The sequence below is a fragment of the Mugil cephalus genome, chromosome 6 (assembly GCF_022458985.1).
Source record: "Mugil cephalus isolate CIBA_MC_2020 chromosome 6, CIBA_Mcephalus_1.1, whole genome shotgun sequence".
NCBI lineage: Eukaryota > Metazoa > Chordata > Actinopteri > Mugiliformes > Mugilidae > Mugil > Mugil cephalus.
Genome location: NC_061775.1, coordinates 3738843 through 3760036, shown reverse-complemented (window position 1 = coordinate 3760036; position 21194 = coordinate 3738843). Strand labels below are relative to the sequence as shown.

Sequence of the window (21194 nt, the reverse complement as noted above, 5' to 3'; positions counted from 1 at the left end):
CAAATATTCCTTAACTTTGTGTGACTCATGATGGAAATTAAACGTTCTGTCTTTCTTGCTGTTTTAATTTAAATTTAACACTGATTTTCTGCAATAGTAATGGATTAGGTGACTAAGGGTCAATAATGATACTTGCAGGTTTCCCAGGTTGTCCAGCAGGCCCTGGCTTCCCCGGTGCTCCTTCATCTCCCTACAAAACAGACTTCATTAAATGAGCCGCAGGTCTCTCTGACTGACTTTCATATTTTAATAGACAAAAATGAGAGTGAATGGGTTTTTTTACACACTAAACACAGGAAGGGCAATAATTTGAAGTCAAATGGGTTATTTATAAGTAAGATGATGTGATATACAGTGGACATGGCATTTTAAAGTTAGTCAGGTACTTTGCGAATTGTCACAAGTGCCAGTTTGAGTTGAAAGGTAGACTTTAATTCGAAAAACCACAACAGTTGATAACATGTGGCCTGTGGCTTCTTTATCAGATTTTTCTAAAATAAAACTCACAGTTTTCCCAGCCGCTCCTCTGGTACCTTTCTTTCCACGATAGGCTCTTTTCCCCTTTAAAAAGTGCATGAAGTGGCATGCAATGAATTTATTGTATACTCCATGCTGCATATGTACATTCAGGTGAAAAGAAATTACCCCATTTTTTTTTTTTTCTTTTTTTACCTTCGGACCCTGAATTCCTTTAATTCCTGGAAGACCAGGAGGACCCGCGGGTCCTGGTTGCCCTTTAGCACCTGGAAAGCCAATGAAGCCCACCTTCCCCACTGTACCCTGAATATACAGTGACATACTTACATTCAGCTGGAATGATACAATTTAACAACTACTGTTTAGTGTTGAAATCAATTTGTGTGACTGATAAAATTTGGTCCATTAAATAACACTGTGTCATATCACTCAAAGGTTGAGAATTGCTAGTTGAAAGTTAAGAAATGCTATCTTACAACAGTGCCTCGTTTCCCAGGATCCCCTTTAGCACCTTTCCGACCTTGTATACCCTAGAAAATACATAGTGTCATACAGGCACATTGCATCAGTGTCTAAATTCTTAAATGTGCTTTACTGATTACAAAAAGGGTGAAACAGATCTTAGAGTCTCACCATGTCTCCTTTCATGCCTCGAAGACCGACGGTGCCCTTCTCACCACTGCTGCCCTGAATTACAGAAACATAGCAGGAAAACAGTTAAATACCAATAACCTCCTATAGCTGGACACATACTTCACTGATCACCGTTTCACAATGAATGAATGGTACATAACACCTTTGGTCCAGGGATCCCAGGTTTGCCCTCAACTCCTCTCTCGCCTGGCAAACCCTGAAAAATATATATAATTGGTGTTTTGTCATCTATGCATTGCAAAGCTGATGAACAGTCAATGCACAGGGCATAAACTACTCGACATGTCCTCATTCTCAATTTAATAGTGAAGTATAACTAATGATGAACTATTACTTTTGAGCACACCACTGTGTACTCTGCACTTGCAGAAAAAAGGTTGTTGTTGAGACTTTTAACCCACGAAAGAGTTTTATGCTCCTGTGAAATATGTTTTCACTCGACTAGAATGTAATAAGCATGTTTGTGTTTGTGTCAAATAAGTCATACAAATGGCGAGGGTCCAATTGGACCTGGGGGACCAATTCCACCGGGAGGGCCCTGAAAAGAATGAAAAATACAAAGTTTAGTTACAGCTGCATCATAGGCAAACATGCATTTACTTATACTGTATATCTTATAGTACCACCATGATGCACATCACACAACATTATTTAGCCATAAGATGCTCCACATTAATGATAAAATAATCCCACTCTGTTACTGACAGTGTATCCTAGGAGCCCCTTCTGGCCCTTGGCTCCTACTGCACCAGTATCTCCCCCAGGCCCGAACTTTCCAGGAAGGCCTGTTGAACCCCTGGTACCTGGTTCACCCTGTGAATGTCATCATAAAGACTAATAGTACTGAAGCGTAATTAAGTCGGTCATCGTTAGTTCTTAGACTTTGAAGTTCAAATGACTGACCTTGAGCCCTGTGAGCCCTGGTTTTCCTCTGTCTCCTGGTGCACCTCTGTACCCCTGAGAACAAGAGTAGATGATGAAGACAGGGCAGAACACAATGTCTACTTTTAATTCAAGCTTTGTGAAAATATTCTGAAATACTTGTTTCCCTGGGTGCCCCTTTGGTCCCTGCGGCCCTCGGTTCCCTCTTTCTCCTTCAGCTCCTTTTGGTCCTTTCTGGCCAGGAGGGCCAGTTTTCCCTTTATCACCCTAAAATATAAGTAAAACAATGGTTTTCAGTTATTAATCTGAAATGATCCATAACTACAAAGTTAGACATTTAACTATGGCTGTCACATTTACTCACAGATACGCCCTTTTGGCCGGCTGGCCCTTCAAGTCCCTTCAGTCCAACAGGACCCTGAATGCAAAATAACTGTGTTTCAAATTATCAGGCAAACTACAAGATACATTAGCTCTGGCTGTATTTTAACCGTTTGGAAAATCACACAATCCAGTGCCTTTGTAATCCAAATGAAATAGGGAAAAAAAAGAAGAAATCAAATCTGTGACCAACAGAGTCTAATCAATCTACCTCCTCACCATCGAGACCAGCTACTCCCTCCTGTCCCACAGATCCTCTGGATCCCTGAAGGTATGACGTGTAGTGACAAACAGAACTGATTGAATGACGAATCATGGAATGGATTGTTACTGAAATCACTTTGCATGTTGCTCTATCACCACGTTATTCTTGGATTATCTGATCCATTTAAATAGACAAAAAAGCACAGATGAGAGTAGCACACCTTATCTCCTTTACCACCAGCTTGTCCAGCTGGTCCTTGAGTTCCATCTTTACCCTGTGAGAGAGCGAATGAAATGACAGTAAAAGATTTAACCAGAATGTGCAATTGCAAGACAAAGTTCACTGATGGATGCTCGTTCCATGTTTATTTTTTGATGTTTTACATGTAAAATGCTCCAAATACCTCCTGTTGTGGTACAGGCAATAACTACACCTGTATCTGTGCATATAGAGCCAAAATGTGATAATCATTTCAAAGTAAAATTGATATATCTTGTTTTAAGACATAAATGTATTGCTGAGGTGAATTCATGGACAAATCAATCAAACTGACAGTCATTAGAAGACAGTGATAATAATTAATTAGTAAACACAAACATATGGTCAAAACTCCTGACCATGAGATCTGATCCTGAAGGCGAGCACTCCTCTTTCTATGAGGATGCACAGTGCAGCCAATGAAATTTAACAGTTCACGGTGTAGCATGTCTGAGTTTCCATGCAACCCCAATGCATCAGTACACCCTGTGTTATCAGTCTGACTCCAGACTTAGCAACACCAGTCTTGATTTGGTCTGGTGACTAAGAAATGAAAAGGAAAACTTGTGTGCCAAACTGGAAAGAAAGAACTTCTCTGTTTGCTCTCCAGATCAGAGTCTGTCAGCAGTTGTCACAAGATAATTTCTTTTCATCCTGCAGAAGACATGCGTTACAAAAAAAAAAAAAGCGTACGTGACCCTTTTCATGGATAACATTGTGTTACTGCGCACACAGGCTCAACATCATGCTTTACTGAATCAAATGACTGTAATGTAGCCATCATTAATGCTGTCAGTGTTGGTGCTCATAATCTCATGCAAGGCATTCCTGCTTGGTGTTAGCAGTGTAGGTGGAGCTACCAACCGAAGAGGAAAACGTTCCTGGAAGCAGCTTGTCTGAGCTTGTGTTAATTTTTGTAGGAAAGCACAAAATGAGTTCTGCATACCAACACCAACTATCTACTGAGAAACAAAAGATTATATTTGACAACTAAATTTTAAAAATATACTTACTGGGTAACCTGTAACTCCATGAGGGCCAGCAGGGCCTTTTGGCCCTTGGTCACCTGGAAGACCACGATGTCCAACCTCACCCCACGGCCCAATGTTACCCTGAATACCCTGCAGGAAAAAATAAACACATCACGGAAGCATTAAAGCAAGGATAAAGAAAAACAAACATACATACAAACATACAAAAGGGAACAAACAGTAGACTACTTATCGCTGTATGTACATGTTACATTGCTAAAAATAGATTCAAATGTTGATGCTGGTGAAGTTTATGGGTAGTCACATTACACATCAGCATCATCTGCATAGAAGTGGAATAAAATGCTTTTATAAGCAGTGCGAAGTACTTAGCTCATAGGGAACTCGGTACATGAAAGACTGTGCACATCTTTTTATGGTGCTATTAAAATGCTTGTCATTGATGAGACAATATTTCAATAAGTTGATCCAATGAATAAGTGTTTAAGAGCACTATACGTGCATCGAATCAGTGAAAACATCTTACAGGAGGTCCTCTGTAGCCCTGTGGTCCAGGAGCACCCAGCTCACCCTGAAGGATGACAAGATATGAGAAGATGCCCATTAAAAAACACAAACACAAACATTTTTTTTAAAGAATGAACAAGCATTAGCTTAGCAGTGAAGACGTTTAACTAATGTACTCACCGGGGGACCTTGTTTTCCCCTGGGACCCTCCTCGCCTCTCTTACCCTTCAAAACATTGATATCACATTAAATCAAAATGTATATCATGAGTTAGCAACCAAGTGAAGTGACAATTGATAAAACTATTGATTAAAATGTAAATACTGAAAACACGATGCTTTGAAAGCTCCTACCTTTGATCCTTCACTTCCTGTAAGTCCTTTTGGGCCCTCTTTACCTTTAACCCCCTAAGAAAGCAATGTTTCTTTATTTTCAACACCAATCGTGGAACAAACAGAATATCATATATTCCGTATCAAACCCTATGTGTTCTTTTTTCTTCAAAAAATATTGAGTTCACTTTCCAACACTCGTAGAAGCTACGTGCTTGATGATAGTGAGTAACTTACTCTCTCTCCTGGCTTTCCGGGTGTCCCCTTCATGCCTCTACGGCCAGCTTCTCCCTGGGCACACATGTGCAACCATTATAAATTAAACTCATTAGCACACACAGTTTAGCTTGCTGTGTTAAAACTCCTGTGAGGAGTTTGCATATTCCTCCGGTGCCTGTGTGGGTTTTCACTGGATGGGAATCTTTGTCTCTCTGTGATAGTCTGGCTACATATCCAGGGTGTACCTAGAGGATAAGCAGTTGTAGATAATGGATGGATGGATGGTGATCAACACTCACACTCTTTCCCACAGGTCCTTGAAGGCCAGGAGAACCAGTTTTCCCAGTTAGTCCCTGTGGAAAATACCACACAATCAGATATCTATGACAGTGCATGGTAATTAAATAGGTATTTAATACAGACGAGGAAACTCACTTTTTGCCCTGGAGGTCCAACATCCCCATTAGGTCCTTCTATACCAAGTGGCCCCTGATAGAAAGAAGGCATAATAGTGGTACTAAACACCAGAAATAAGCATACAGCTTGGGAACTTCATGAGGTGGTACATGCCTGGGGAACATATGAAATATAAAGGCATGAATGTACTTGTTGGTTGATCTTACCGGGGCTCCAATAGTGCCATCCTGACCTCTGTTACCAAAATGACCCTGAAATCCCTGAGGTAGAACACAAAAAATATTTTACTCATTAGTTTTTGTTGTGAACAGACTAGACAACACACCGGAGCTAAAGGATAGATGATTTTCTTTGTTGTGTAGTGTGATCACCTTCAGGCCTTTAGGTCCACGCAGCCCAGGGACTCCAGTCGTTCCCTACACAAACAGTTCACACATATGGGAATAGAAACCTTCGTTAGAGCAGTTATCTGCTTTCATATTTTGTCAGCTAATGCAACAAAACGTTCATACATTTTGAATGGAAGCTAAATACTTTCGGCGACCCTTTTTACAGCTTTAAGTCTATAGATACATTCAGAATATAAAAGGCAGTAAATCTCACATAACAGGTAATAATAGTGAATACATTCCTAGACTGAACAGAGTAAGAAGTGTAGCCACATAGGAACCTTAATACCAGGTTCTCCTTGAAGTCCTCTCTCTCCAGATTTTCCCATCTCTCCCTGCAAACAGAAAGCATAATCACGTCACAGATTCAGAACAATAATCAGCATCTCCAGTAAACATACCCTCCACTGGCTGATACTCACAATAGGACCAGGCACACCAGAAAACCCTGCTCGACCTTCTCGACCCTTTGACAGGACAAACGGCCATAAATGACTAGGACATATCATTCACACTACAGCTGTATTGTGTTATGCTGTTTTTTACTGATACTGTTTCTTATCAAAATAATGCAACAAGAAGCATCACCTCTGACTCTGACTTTACAAAGTAGTCCTTTTACTTTGTAAAGTCAGAGTCAGAGGTGATGCTTCTCCCTCCTGGTCATACTGATAAATGAAGGTGATACAAACATTTTCTACACAAATACATACATCTTCTGACATGTTACCAATTCAGGGTAAATCTTAGTTCTACCTTGTCACCTCGAGGTCCAGGGCTTCCTTGAATACCAGTTGGTCCTCGGTCTCCCTACATCAAAATATAAACACACACAGGTTCATTCTCACCAAAAAGGTTCATGATGTGATTTGAAACACATTTTTCAAGCCCACCTTGGGTCCGTCTTTTCCTTGCTTCCCGTGCTCCCCCATGGTGCCATCAATCCCCTGCAACATGACACCATCATAAAATAAACTGGAGAGCTCAGTAGTGATCGTGTTGTGTGTTTTTCAATTGGGTTTACTCACAATGGGTCCAGGAGGTCCTGGCGGCCCTGTTGGTCCTCCAAGTCCCTCAGGTCCCATTGGGCCTTGACGTCCTTTAACTCCTGGTTTACCTGGAGGACCTGGAAATCCCTGTACACAAACACAACAAGTGACTGAAGAGCTTCACTGAATGGATCTGTTCAGTAAGCTGTCAGTCAGATAAACAGGAAGGATCAAACTCACCAAGTCTCCCTTAAACCCTGGATCCCCCTTCTCACCTCGCCTGGCTTTAGCTCCCTGATGGTGACATACACACACATAAGCAAACAGGAAACAACTGCTCAGTCATTAGAAACCAAAAAGGATTCGACAGAATGCCACTGATGGCTGGTTGATATTTAATTGATATTTAAGATCTGCTTTTATAGATTAATAATGATATAACTGCGTTAAGTAATCTTACGGGATCACCTGAGGGTCCAGGCTTTCCTGGAGTCCCATTGGCTCCCTAAATTAGAGGAAAAACACAGCATACTGGGAAACAGACTTCACCGCAGAAAGACATCACACAGCACACTTGTCTTTTCTGGTGACTAATGTTTTTTGTGCAGAGGCTTACATTAAGTCCAGGTGGTCCAGGTTCGCCTATTTCTCCTTCATCACCTGTATCACCCTGTTGAAACAAGTAAAACACAAATGATAGAGACACAAAACTGATTACTGCAGCTGAAAGCCACACACATAAATTTTTTATTCCCACTTTCAGTGTAAGTGTACTCACAGGATCACCTTTAGGACCCGGAGGTCCACTTGGTCCAGGCTTTCCCTTTTTGGAGATCATACAGATTTATTTATTTGTTTTCAAAATGGGCACATCATGATGATGAATAATCTGAATAGACATCAACAGTTTTTACATCCAACCACGTTACAATGCATTAAAAGTGAAGTACATTACTGGCCCTTCATAACATTCTTCTTACTCTGAATTACAGTACTTTATATTGGTAAATCTAACTCACGACAACACATTGTTTTTGACTCTGATCAAGTTACGGAATTAAATGTGTTGAATAAAATTAAAAGGCACAGGGTAGGGCCAGATAATGGCCTGTACCTCTTAAATTAAACATTTAACCTAATGTCTTGGAATCTACTGGAGGCTGGAGTTTGATCCAAGCATTTTTAAAAAGAAACAAACACGCGTCTGGTTCTGGGAGCAAGTTCAGACCAATTTTATGATGTTGTGCATCTGCTGTTTAGTGCTTTATTAACATATCGGACTGGGCTTGGTTAGTTGTCACCGTTATGTTTTTGCTCTGGAAATATCATCCTAATCACTGGTAAATTGTCACTAGTACATTCTTTATAAAAGAAACATCAAGGCCATCCAGCTGCTGTAGGAGACACCTGGCACCTTGGTCCTATTCCCACTTCTCACAGGTCATCCAGTGGCCACGCAGATGTGGCCTTGAAACAGTGTCTCACTTCTAGTGTGATATCTCTATGTGTATGGTGGAAAACGTTACAAGCAAAGTGTCCACTTACTCAAAGCCTTAAAATTATGTTTCTCAACAAATGCTTTAAATGGTTTTGTCATACCTGTGGCCCACGGACACCCGGAAACCCAACTACTCCATCTGGACCGGGTTCTCCCTGCAACGTGAATATAGTACAATTAAATCATATGCTTATGACTAGTTAGACGGCATATATCTGTATCATTACCTGTGGTCCAACTGCTCCTCTAGAGCCAAGTTCACCTTGATGCCCCTGACAGGAGAAACAGTTCTTCCATAAATATCTTCATTTTAAATATATCAATTGGAATTTTGATGAAGTACATATTCACTTACTGGAGGTCCTTTAACTCCCAAGACACCTTTTAATCCTTTGGGGCCCAATTCTCCCTGAGAAGAAGACACATTGAGAGATGCGCTTATCATATTGATTATTAAATTACAAATAATTCCAATATGTTTTGGTATTAGTATATTTACAGGAGGGCCTGGTGGACCACTAAATCCTAGAGATCCAGTCTCTCCCTGAAAACACAAACAACAACAGCTGTTTTCAAGATGTAAGAGAGTTAATTAGTTTTTAGTTAATAGTTAACAGTTATTGTTATATATCTGATCAGGCATAACGCAATGACCACAGACAGGAGAAGTAAATACCATTGACCATCTTGCAACAATTCAGTGTTGCTGCTGCTGACAAATTATCGGACCTGGCATTCATGTGGATGTTTCTTAGACCAGACCAGACACCCCCGCCCCATAGTAATGACATTCGTTGATGGCAACAGTCATCCCCAGCAGGATGTACACACACACACACACACACACACACACACACACACACACACACAAACAGTTTGGGAACAACTCAAAAACCATGAAGAACACCACAAGGTGTTGTGACCATTGACCTGGCCTTCAAATTCACCAGACCCCAAACTGATCTGTGGGATGATCCACAGAGGGCCCTCCCCTCAACCCATGGGACACAAAGGCCCCCACTAACAACATCATGTTACCAGACACAACAGGACACCCTCAGAAGACCCATGTCCATTCTCTGATGAGTCACAACTGTTCTGGAGGCACAAGGGAGACCTAGACAATATTGGTGAGGCGGTCATAATGTTATGCCTGATCAGTGTACATAGGAATGCTTTGCATATATGTGAGACTGTGATCTGTGTGACACCAACCATAGGGCCTGTTGGTCCTGGGAAACCAGTAGGGCCCCTGGCTCCGGGCACTCCCTGTAAACATGGGCCAGTTCAGATGTAGCAGTTTAGCTCACGTAGATGAGTAATTACTCATTAGTGATTTTATCATTATCATTTGAAAATAAAAAACACCTGTTTCCACATAATAAAAAGTCCTTGATTTTTTATTGGTAGTATACTGTCACTGAACAGTGAATTCACATGTACTTACTATGTAGCCTGGGAGCCCGACAAAACCTCTGACTCCTTTGTTGCCCTGGTTACAGCAAAATGCACAAATTAGAAAAGGATAAAGAGCATCTTTGGATACAGCTGTGTCTGGGCTGGATGCTTAAACTGACCTTGTCTCCCTTTTGTCCTCTGTTTCCCTGTGGCCCAGCCTCTCCTTGATACCCCTAAATGCAGATAAAATGTGTGTTTGAACAAAGGCTTTGGATTTTTGTACATACACACTTGTATGTACCTTGTGCCACTAGAGCACTGTGAGTTAGCTATAGTATATAAAACTCCAAATTCAACAGTGAAACAGAGGGATACGAATACATAGTGTAGATGCAAATTTACACTAAGGGTTTCATAGTTTAAATGTTCTTAATAATAGAAGTGCAGGCCACTCTTACCCACTCACCCAGCTCCCCTTTGCTGCCCTTCTCTCCTCTGTAGCCTTTTGGACCCTTTGGGATGAATAAGAAGGTCATCAAGTTACATATGTATAAGAGGAAAATGCATAAAATGTATAACAGACTGTGAAATACCTGTTCTCCACGTAAGCCTGGAGGCCCTGGATCAGCATCCTGTCCTGGGATCCCATCGCTTCCAGGTCTTCCTTGGGGACCTGGGATACCTTGTGGTCCAGGACTACCCTGGAGTATGACATAGCATGTAAAGCCGTTGAGGTACCTTACTATAAGTTGCATAGCAAAACAAAACATATCCATTAACTACACAATAGTAACTACCCAGAATCCCCATAATTACCATCTAATACACCCAGGATCTGGATATATTAGATGTGGTTTCAGAGGATATACTGGATTCCAGGTAAAAGTCCAGTAACTATTCTCTCCAACAGCTTGATTATACGGTGCAACAGTATAACACAGCAAAAACAGTGTAACAAAATCAGAATATATACATACAATTTTCCCTCGAACTCCCTTTGGTCCTTGTTTTCCAGTAATTCCAGGTGGCCCCTGAACACAAAAGTAGCTGCTTGAGTTCATTTTTCAATCTTTGGGATTAACACATATGATAAAATCAAATCAAATCAACTTTATTTATATAGCACCTTTCGTACAAATGAACTGCAGCCCAAGGTGCTTTACACATAGAACAAAACATATATAAAACAAGCCCACAGAAACCTCCCACTTCCCACCCCCACGCATATAGACCCACACACACGCACACACAAGGGAGCACAGATAAAAGGAATGACATGGCTGAGCACGGACGGACTAGTGAGGAGACACCATCACAGAGGACCGTCCACACTAGGGCCCCCCCATCCCACCGAGCCACAGGCAAATAGAATGAAATAAGTAAGTAAGTAAGTAAAAATATAAAAATAAATAATTAATAAATAAATAAATATATATGCTGGATAGACCAATTAAAATATTAAATACATGAATACACTAAATAAATATAGTGTTAGTCCAGTGTATATAAATCAAGCTTAAATAGCTAAAATAAAGCTAAAATAGACATTTAAGATTGGCTAAAAGCTAAGCTAAAAAGGTGGGTCTTGAGTCTCTTTTTAAAAATATCAACACACTGTGCAGCCCTGAGGTCCTCCGGCAGGCTGTTCCATAGACGTGGGCCATAAAACTGAAAAGATGCCTCACCGTACTTCTTTGTCTTAACTTTAGGAACCTCTAGGAGGTCGCTACCAGAGGACCTCGGGGCTGTAAGAGGCTGATGTGGTAAAAGCAGATCTGATAAATATGAGGGACCAAGACCATTAAGACATTTATAAACCAATAAAAGAACCTTAAAAATGATAAATGACAAACTTAGATAGCAGAAATTGCTTTAAGTTATTAACAGCAAATAGTTTTTACTTACAATTGGACCATCATCTCCAGGAAGTCCGGGAGGCCCTGGAGGTCCCTTTAGTTTCTAAGGATTAAAAAAAGACAGCAGTCAAACCTTGTCTTCATAGTTCATAAAATCAAATATGGTGCTGCTTCAAAATATCTGCATGCCCCAACCCTAACCCATCAGCTGATTTCCACACAACTTTTGAGTGAGTAAAGTGAGCCTAATCAAATTTACACATGCTTATTGACGTGTATGATGGCACAGACAAACGAGCTTTCTGAAGATGTGAACTAATGGAGTAAATTTAAGACGACTGTTACTCTCCACAAGAGTGGTCGACCAGAAGAAAGACACATAATAGTCAAAGAGGTCACAAAGGAACATAGGGTAGCTTCTAAGCAACTAAAAGCCTCTCTCACATTGGTTAATGTTAATGTTCATGAATCCACCATCAGGAGAACCCTGAAGAACCATGATGCACATGGCAGAGTGGTACCGGCAAACCGACTGCTCTCCAAAAAGAACATTTCTGCCTGTCTCTGAACATCATGTGGACAAACCAGAAAACTGTTTGTGAAACATTTGCCATCACTGATGCACCAATGAATTCTCAATTATACTAACAAATACTGAAAGAAAATATCAGGACATCTGCCTGTGACACAGAGCCCAAGAACACAAGTTGTTCTACAACAATTCACAAACAATGATTAAAGAACAAATGAATGTTTTGGAACGGCCAAGTCAAAGCCCTGACCTTCATCCGATAGAAATGTTGAGGAAGGACCTGAAGTTCATGTGAGGAAACCCACCACCATCTAAGAACTGAAGTGGCTCTGTACTGAAAAGGCTAAAATTCCTCCAGGCCGCTCCAGGTGACTGATCACTAGTTACAGGAAACATTTAGATGCTGTTATAGCTCCACATGGGGGTCACACCACAAACTAAAAAACAAGGAGTCACTTACTTTTGCACGTCACAGATATACACAAATGATTAATTTCCATGAATAAACATAAAAGTATAATATTTCTGTCTACTACTTCTATCTTTAGTTTGATTGAGTTCTCTTTGTTGACTTTCATGACTTGTGTGACCATTGGCTGAAGTTTTGAATAATTTTTATGCAGGAATGTGGAAAATTGAGGGGTACAAATACTAAAGCAACTAAACATTTTAAAACATTAAATTAGCTAACTAAGCGCAACTGTATATACAGTATTTGTGTAGCAATCATGAAAGGACCTTAAGGTGAACAGAAATTAACACAAATAATTAAAAGATAGTAATACAGTAGATTGTCATTGTTAACCACTGTTTAGCAGCTGTCCACATGTCTTTGTGTGATTTGCATTGACAAAGCCAATCCTTACCGGCCAAGAAGATACCAGCTTTTTGTATATTTTCTTTTTCTGCAATGAGATAACAGATAACATATTTCATTTACGATGGGTTACTGACTTACCTAAGCTTAGGGTGACGTACTAAAGAACTAACTTTAGGTACGTTAAGACAAGCATGGAAATTATGGGCAACAAAACACGCACCTAGATAGTCCTAATGGACTATCTCAGACCAGTGACACTGAAATACATATAAACACATAAGCAAAGATGCTTAAAGATGCACTGACATGGAAATGAATGCTACCAGTTTATTATGACCCATACAAATAACTGATAATGCTGAGGAGGAGGGGGGGGGGGTACATTCAGTTGCATTGTTCTATTCAGAACAGGATTTTAACTTGTTTCTCTATACAACAGCAATAATATTTTTTTAATGAATGTTTTTTTGAGTCATTGGCCAGGTATATAAACCACAGATGTTATTGCCCTTGTCTGCATCGTAGCAATATCACTTTATACAGTGAAAGAAACAAACAAATGAAACATCTGAACATAAAATACATATTTGATCATTTTTTATGCGACAATCAAAGCATTAAACTATTTTTTATTTTATGATCATGTACAAAGGATGTGTCACAGCAGGAGCAGCGTACCTTGAAAGCCTCCCACTCTTCTTCAGAGGTTTTGAATACAACAATAGCCGGCATCCCAGGAGGACCAATGGGGCCTCTGTATCCAGTCTGTCCGGTCCTGCCCATAACGCCTTGATAGCCCTCAGAAGGCAGAAAACAATATGTTTCTTTGATGTGGAAACCAGAACGGCCATCCTGTGTCTTAGCTCTGACAAGTACTTGGCTTCTTATTCTAAACAGATCAAAGATACATTAAGACATTTTGACCACTAGGGGATGGAAAAACCAAAAACATTTTTTCCTCAGTTTTCTCATTTTATCTTCTACTACCACTTAACCCTCACTAGGGTCGCATGGGTCGCTGGAGCCTATCCCAGCTGTCATTGGGCGAGAGGCGGGTACACCCTGGACAGAGCTAACAACCAAGAGACAAACAACCATTTGCACTCACACACACACACACACACACACACACACACCTAGGGTCAATTTAGGGTCCCCAATTGAGCATGTCTTTGGAGGTTGGAGGAAATCAGAGTACCTGGAGAGGCATGGGGGGCATCAGCGCTAATCACTGAGCTGCTGTGCTGCCCTTTTGCTCAGTTTTAGAAGGAGCTAATGTGTCTGAGGATTAAAAGAGGGCAAGTTTGTTCTTCATTATCTGACAAAGAGACAAGTTAGCATCAACTCCAGAACATGAACTAGAATTTTCACTTTTGTAGGTAACAGGTTGTCGTGGCTCGCCTGCTTGCAAACAGCTAACTCTCCAACAGCAGGAAATGTGCCGCAGAGACTGCATAACGTACTCTGAGCCTATATATAAATCACAGATTTATAATACAACAGTACCATACTAATAGTGTGTGTACTCCAAAACAATAAGCTAAATGAGGCTAAAAGGAATTATAAGCTTCACAGGGCACTGTATGTGTTTATGAGCGAGTCATTTAATTGTTTCAAACTAAAACGGCTACAGAGTTTTAATTTAATGCATACTTTATCTCCTTTAGGTCCTGGTGGTCCTGGTAGCCCTGGCACACCCTGCAGACCCTAAAGAAAGAGTGAAGTGGAACAACCATATGAGCTTGATAATAATAAACCAAGATTTATTGACTAAATGACATACATTTCATAATACATATAAATACAGACTTAAATAGAAATGCATATTTCTCAGGCTTTTCTAAATGTATGTTCATGGTTCAAAGTCTTACAGTTTTAAAAAACAAACACTGCATACAGTCTTCAGGATTGCAGCACCACAGTTTAACCAGAGGAGGGAGACAATGCCTTTCACTTAAGTGACTAATGCTCCTACACCCTACCACACACACACACACACACACACACACACACACACACACACACACTCTGTGCATTGTAGGTGCTAGAATTGGCACAGATATATGCTTCCATTTCAGTCATCAAATCAGCTCCATGCAAACTCGATTTCATCCAAGGTCATGACAGAAAATGAGATGAGAATATCACACAAATGTGATTAAAATTTCCTGTGTGGTTTGTTTATGTATTTATAACATCATTAACACCCTGTCCTCTGTATCACTGTGAATAAGGAAGAAAATGACTTATACAGAGTTACCTTTGTATGTAAACAACATCTTACCCTTTGACCTCTGATTCCAGGTCTCAGTCCTGCCTCATGGTGTCTGACTGTGTACGTAGGAGGCTGTTCGTCTACTTTAACGGTCTTCTCTGGAGCTTCAGTCTCGGAATGGATGATCAAGTATTCAGTGCTGAACTGGAAAATTAAATCAGGTGAAGACTGATATTTAAACCTGTCAGTGCCATTATCATAACTTTCTTTTTCCATCTCTGCATGTCTGTGCCTTTCCTCCTCTTCCTGCAAATCTACTGCCTCTTCATCTGTCTCTGTCCCACTCCCCTCTTCTACGTCTGATATTATTTTTGCTTGGGTTGACACAGCTTCCACCTCGACTTCCATTTCTTCTTTTTCTTTCATCTCAGTGACGGAAACATTAGGCATCTCCATTTCCACATCCCCAGGAGTCTGTGATTCTCCGCTTTGTTGAGTGGGAATTAAAGCAGTTGCTTTTGGAGATGGATCTCTCCCTGGAGGTGCAGGGAAATCTTCTGTGGCGGCTCCCTCTAGTGATACATCTTCTTCTGTTGCACTAAATACGTTAGAGGAGGGACTACTTACTACCGACACTGGAGGTGTGAGCACTGACGATGAAGACTTCGGTCTCACTTTGCTCTCTCCTCCTTCTTGAGATAAAGGATTGATACCAGAAACAACAGGTGGGGATTCAATGGTGGAGGCTGAGGTAAAAAAAGATGGAGTTTCAAACTGTGTCTCATTCGTGAAAAAATTTGCTGTGCTTGTTTTTGTGGGTGGTCCTGATGCGACACCAGGAGTTGTGGGGAGCACAGGTTGAATGGCAGGGCGTGAAATGACTGACTCAGTGCTGTCCATGGCTCTTGTGGAGTCCTCCTGGGTTGTACTGGAAGAGTGATTAGTCTGAACTATTCCAACGGGAGGAGTCCTGCTTAAGATGCTATCCTCTGAGCTCCTTACAGTGTCATTGTGTGAAACAGAAAGTTGTTCATTTCCAGTCAGAGAAGGAGCCTGTGTTTCTGGATCCCTGTCGTGATAACTCTTTGGGTCGTTCATCTCTCTTTGGGCTGAGCCTATAGTCGCTGTATCCATGCCAGAGCGGGGATTCAATGCAGCTTTGGTTTTTCCATCATGTACGTGTGGAGCAGGATGTGACTTCAAAGGGGAACTGCTGCTCAATGGATCCAGTCCTGGTGTGAGCTCAGTGTGACCGGTCTGCAGAGTCGTGCCTTGAGGGGAGTTTTCTGGTCTGGGTGATGCTCTGATCTCATCCATAGAAGCAACCTGCTAGGAAGGTTTATTAAGTATAAAATAATTAGGTCTAAAAATGACTGCTCAAAGATACAAGTTGAACAAAGTGCGTACAAAATTAACATAAACACAAAATGACAATTCCCTGGAAGAAGTATGCATGTAGTGGAATTACAAAAAAGTATAATATGCAGTCATATTATATAACAAATCTAATTTTGAACACGTAAAACTCACCTAATTCATAAACAAAGCACGACACATATCCCCTGAGCTGTTCCTTAACCCTTGCTAATGCAACTAGTTCCACCTTCTGAAAGACTAATCATCTGTTGCACACTGACAATGTTAATACTTTTATACCTGAGGAACTGCATCAGACCACTCAGATGTGAACAGTGACTGAAAATTATACACAAAAACTAAACCCAGGTGAGTGTTCAGTGATTAATAATTGTGAGTTTGAACCTGTGTGTGTGCTGCTATGATCTGTACAAGGCTGCTGAGGCCCTGCTGCCGAAGCATTCCCCAAGACAAAGATCACCTACCGGATGATGCCCTGAACACACCACAAACACACTTATGTTCAAAGTAGTGCTAATTTCAAAGGCTTCCGTAATCCTCATGCTTAACTGTCTTGACTCCTAAAACCTTATGATTCACTGTATATTACTTTTACTCCAAATGTGATGGAAAATGCATTTTGATCTCCCCACATGAATACTAGAAGAACCACACAGGGAAGAAGGAAAATCTTATTCCAAGCTTTCAATTATAGTTTGGTAAATTCCGTTTGTAATAAAGAAGCCATTGGTGTCTGATGCCACCACTAGAGGCTGCCAGAGTCAGAAATATTTAAATGTTTCCTGGTAGACACTGACCAACCGTTGCTTTACATTTTTCTGTCAGGCTGAACCTTTTTAAAGTAAACTGTGCTGCAACAGTGTTGTTAACCACGTTTAGAATTTTTCTTTCAATATAATGGAATCCAAAGTTCTCCGTATGTTTCTACCCCCACTGGTTTGCATGTGCTATAGATCAAACATTTCTGTCATTTTGTTTTAGCCGTTTCTTGTGTAAAGAAAGTGAAGGAGAACATTAAGAGCATACTGTAAATAAATCATTCATAACAGCTGATACAAACGTGATTTATCCCGTTAAACATGGGCCTGTCATTAAGTTTATTTCACTGTCCTCCCACTTTGTCTTTGACTAATGCAAGGATCTGAACAGACAATGATATTTTATATGGTCTGTGATATGGTTTAAAGTGAAATGGTCCACTCTCTTTCATATGCATATGTAAGAAAAGGCAAAATATGATGGTGTAAAAATCTAGTTATACACCACAAAAATACCGCATTTTAAGAATGAAAATTATAAATGCGGGACAAGTCTGATACTGAAATGTATCTGGAGTAATCATTTATTTTTTTAAGTTTTTTAATCGGGCTTTTACTTTAAATCTAAACATCTAAGCAGAAATCTAAACAGTCAAGAGAAATTCAATTACAATCCATCAGCCACATTTCCAGAGAATGAAGTACTGTAAGACTTACGTAACACAGTAGCAGCAGCACTGCAACAGAGCCTGACATGTCTTCTGGTAAAGTTGACCTCTCGACTCCTTTCTCTGATCTGTTAGTGTGGAAGTCACAAGTCCAGCCACCCTGACACACTCCAGAGGCTGCACTTGAAAAATACACACCCCTTCCTGGGAAGGCCTGAGCCCAGCACTAATCTGGCTGACCACCACACGTCTACAACCCGGAGCGACAATAAAGCCGACGGACCGAGCCAGACACTGCAAGAGAGAGACGTCTCGTTCAACTACACACTGTTACAGCACACACACACACAGCGCACGTAAATACATATCCTACTGCAACCTGTGGCAGAGCAGTGCCAGACAGGCTGGTTTGTCCAGCACTTTAATCCCTGAGTTAGAAAGCCGCTCACGCCTCAGAAAGAGAAAAAAAAAAAATGACTGACACTGTGCTGTCTGCTGAGCCTGTGCTTGGACAGAAAGTGTAAGTCCTTTGCTTCCAGCGTGGTCCAGACAGATCGGAGCAGATAATTGGTCAAGGCAAGTCTTTGAGAAAACACAATTAGCACAATATGGACTTGGGATGAAGAATGAGAATTTACTGTCTTGAGAATCATACATTGGTCATATTAAGTTTTGCTTAGGCATACATTTTAAACACACACACACACATACACACACACACACACACACAAAGATTGCTTTTCACAAGTGCACAGTGAAGGATTAATTATAGCTTTGGTGGGTTTCCTCAGTTAGACTGAATTCTGCCCAGTTTGCCATTGAACTTCACATTGAGCCCTCCTTCTACCACTATTTGTGTCCAGGGTCAGGAGGGGAGGACTGTGGCCCAGGTGAGGAATGTGACAAGAGGATCAGAAGAGTGAAAGGCTTCTTCCTCAAGAGAGTTGTGTCAGGTAAAGTTGAGAGTTTACAGTAAAGGGTGTGTGCTGAGGACCCAAAGCTCCTCCCAGCAGAAGGAGCTTTTTTTTTTTTTTTTAACCTAAGTTCAAAACATTTTTGACCTGAGGTCCCCAGCTGTGACACCAGAAGGTGCTCTCTGTAGACAGTCCAGACACATCACCAGTCTGGACAGAGTCACTCCCAGAGGAGAAGCAGATTCACAATTTCAGATTGTTTCTAGAAGATTTTTTTTTTTTTTTTTTTTTTTGTTAAACCAAAATGTTTCAAACATTGTTTCAACATATCATTGTTCATATTATTTCAAATGTTAAGCCTAAATGACACTTCATTTGGCTGTAGCAGCAGTACAAGGACAGGAGTGTACAAGATAGAGTACATGTACATGTACATGTACAGTCACTAATCTCAGGAGTAAGCTGTCCATTCACAAAATGCTACATGAAAAATGAAGATAAAACAAGTTTGCCAAAAATTGCCTGTAGGGACGCTATGTTCAAGGTAAATGTAAACTGACGAAACATAATGTTAGAGAGAGCTCCCAGCATTGAGACCCAACACAACAGCTAAAGTTAGCTAGCTAACGTGAACTCGCTAGCTAGCTGACATTAAGTTGACTGTGGTTAGCAAGGCACTAATATTAATAATATTAGTGCCTTGCCTTGCATAATATTCGCCAACAGGAACCATAACTTATGGGATACAGTTACATACAGGTTTGTACATATGAATGTCTTGCTAGCTCGACGTTAATTAGCTAGCCATCACCGTGGCTTTAGCCATTGTAGCCTTACCTTGCAGCAGACATGTGTATGCTTGTTTATTTTCTTGAGATTTAGCTGGTGGTGGGGCATTCCACATTATATGATCCACTAAAGGCACCGCTCCTGTTTTCAGCTTCGGGAAGAACATGACTGCCCTAGTCAAATTCTTAGAGCACCTAGTGTTGGACTTACTTATGTCATAGACATGCCCTTCCCCATTTTGCTTGTCGGAGACCGGCAGCTTGGCGGACCTTGTTTACAGAGTAACAGTGGTTAGGACATATGATGGGAGGACAATGAGGGGGTGGTGATGCAGCACATAAAAATGTATATGAAAATATGTAGTGAAGTAAAAGTGCAAGTAGGAGAAAAAAATAATACTCCAGTGGAGTGTAGATACAGCATTTTAGTACTTAAGTACTGTGGTGAAGTAGTTCTACTTCGTAACTGCTTGCAAAGCATATAAGTCAGTCCTGAAATACAACAACAGTACTGCTACAATGCACACCTGTCTGAAAAGGTATTCGCTAAAGCTAACAGAAGAACGTTCCAAATCCTCTCAAAAGCACTTCACCAAATGGCGTGCAGTAACTGAGAGGAGGAGGTTGAACATCAACAGTTTACTGGTGAAATCCACTGTTGGAGATATAAGACTCATAGCTGCAGTACATGGAGACGGCTGTGGAGACTATCCCATCTAACAGCATGATGTGGGGTACTATTAAGTGCTACATGAGAGCTGCATGCTATATGAGAGTTTGATATAATGTATGCATGGTCAGTTCAACTCTCCAAGTAAGTTTCAAGGTTATATCTCTTGTGGTATTTCTGTTTCAGTTAATTGTACATCAAAATTTCACATCAGCCTTTGTGAAGTCTTCCTCCTTTGCCTCAAGGTCGTATCAGCCCACAAAGAGTATCACATTTTTATTTAAAAACTATGAGACCCCATCACTCTCACGTTCAATTATTAGAGACTTACTTTGTGAAAAATAAATGAAAGTTAATTTATGAAAAAGGTCAAGACAGACTTAAAAGACAGATAATACTCCTTAGTATACTCTGATACACATATATTATAGATATTTGTTTGTGTTTGTACTTTAGAGAAGACGGTTGTGTGTGTTTTCTCACTCATTGTGCTGTTCACAGACACTGACCAGAGTCAAGAGCCTTGGCCCCTCCTTTAGCTGGAAAAACTTCTGCTGCACCCTGACACCTGACCAGGCAGTGTTGAATCATCAGCACACTTAGCTCATCTGGGAACCTGTCATGTAAACGCTATTCGTCAAGTGCAAATAAATCTACACATACAGTCTCTCCCACACACTCAAACACACACTAAAGCAGAAGGACGCATGTTGGCGTGCACTCTGGACATGGACAGTTGAGAAGTCGACAGAACATTGCAGATTTTGAGTCCATGTTTGTGGTGTCAGAGAGAAACTATAGCCTGTTGCTCATAGAGATCTGATTCACAGGTGAACGCTACCTGCGCCACAAAGCTGACAGATTCAGACGGCGTTAGCACTCTGTGTGTAAACATTCAAGGTCAAGTTGAACACCAGACCCTTGACGTCAATCCTTTCATCCTTTCAGTATGGAAAGAGAATCCACCCTAGATAAACACTGGATAAACAGCTTCACTG

The 21194-nt window shown here is 40.8% G+C and overlaps 1 protein-coding gene across 1 annotated transcript; it reads right to left on the bottom strand.

Annotated features, from left to right (window-relative positions):
* Positions 1 to 9: 9 nt before the first annotated feature.
* On the bottom strand, positions 10 to 19749 carry si:dkey-21p1.3 (collagen alpha-1(I) chain). Its single transcript, XM_047586417.1, has 48 exons — positions 19576 to 19749; positions 17874 to 18118; positions 15091 to 16347; positions 14460 to 14513; positions 13485 to 13604; positions 12853 to 12891; positions 11504 to 11557; positions 10576 to 10629; positions 10192 to 10299; positions 10057 to 10110; positions 9778 to 9831; positions 9648 to 9692; positions 9416 to 9469; positions 8700 to 8744; positions 8556 to 8609; positions 8428 to 8472; positions 8302 to 8355; positions 7481 to 7525; positions 7319 to 7372; positions 7163 to 7207; positions 6943 to 6996; positions 6742 to 6849; positions 6607 to 6660; positions 6470 to 6523; positions 6136 to 6180; positions 5995 to 6048; positions 5696 to 5740; positions 5531 to 5584; positions 5343 to 5396; positions 5207 to 5260; positions 4926 to 4979; positions 4710 to 4763; positions 4537 to 4581; positions 4376 to 4420; positions 3871 to 3978; positions 2820 to 2873; positions 2606 to 2659; positions 2378 to 2431; positions 2173 to 2280; positions 2035 to 2088; positions 1837 to 1944; positions 1619 to 1669; positions 1274 to 1327; positions 1111 to 1164; positions 954 to 1007; positions 673 to 780; positions 508 to 561; positions 10 to 190 (listed from the first exon to the last, which is right to left on the bottom strand). Exons 2-48 carry the CDS (start codon positions 17910 to 17912, stop codon positions 113 to 115), a joined length of 4041 nt encoding a protein of 1346 aa, XP_047442373.1. The 5' UTR covers positions 17913 to 18118; positions 19576 to 19749; the 3' UTR covers positions 10 to 112.
* Positions 19750 to 21194: the final 1445 nt, after the last annotated feature.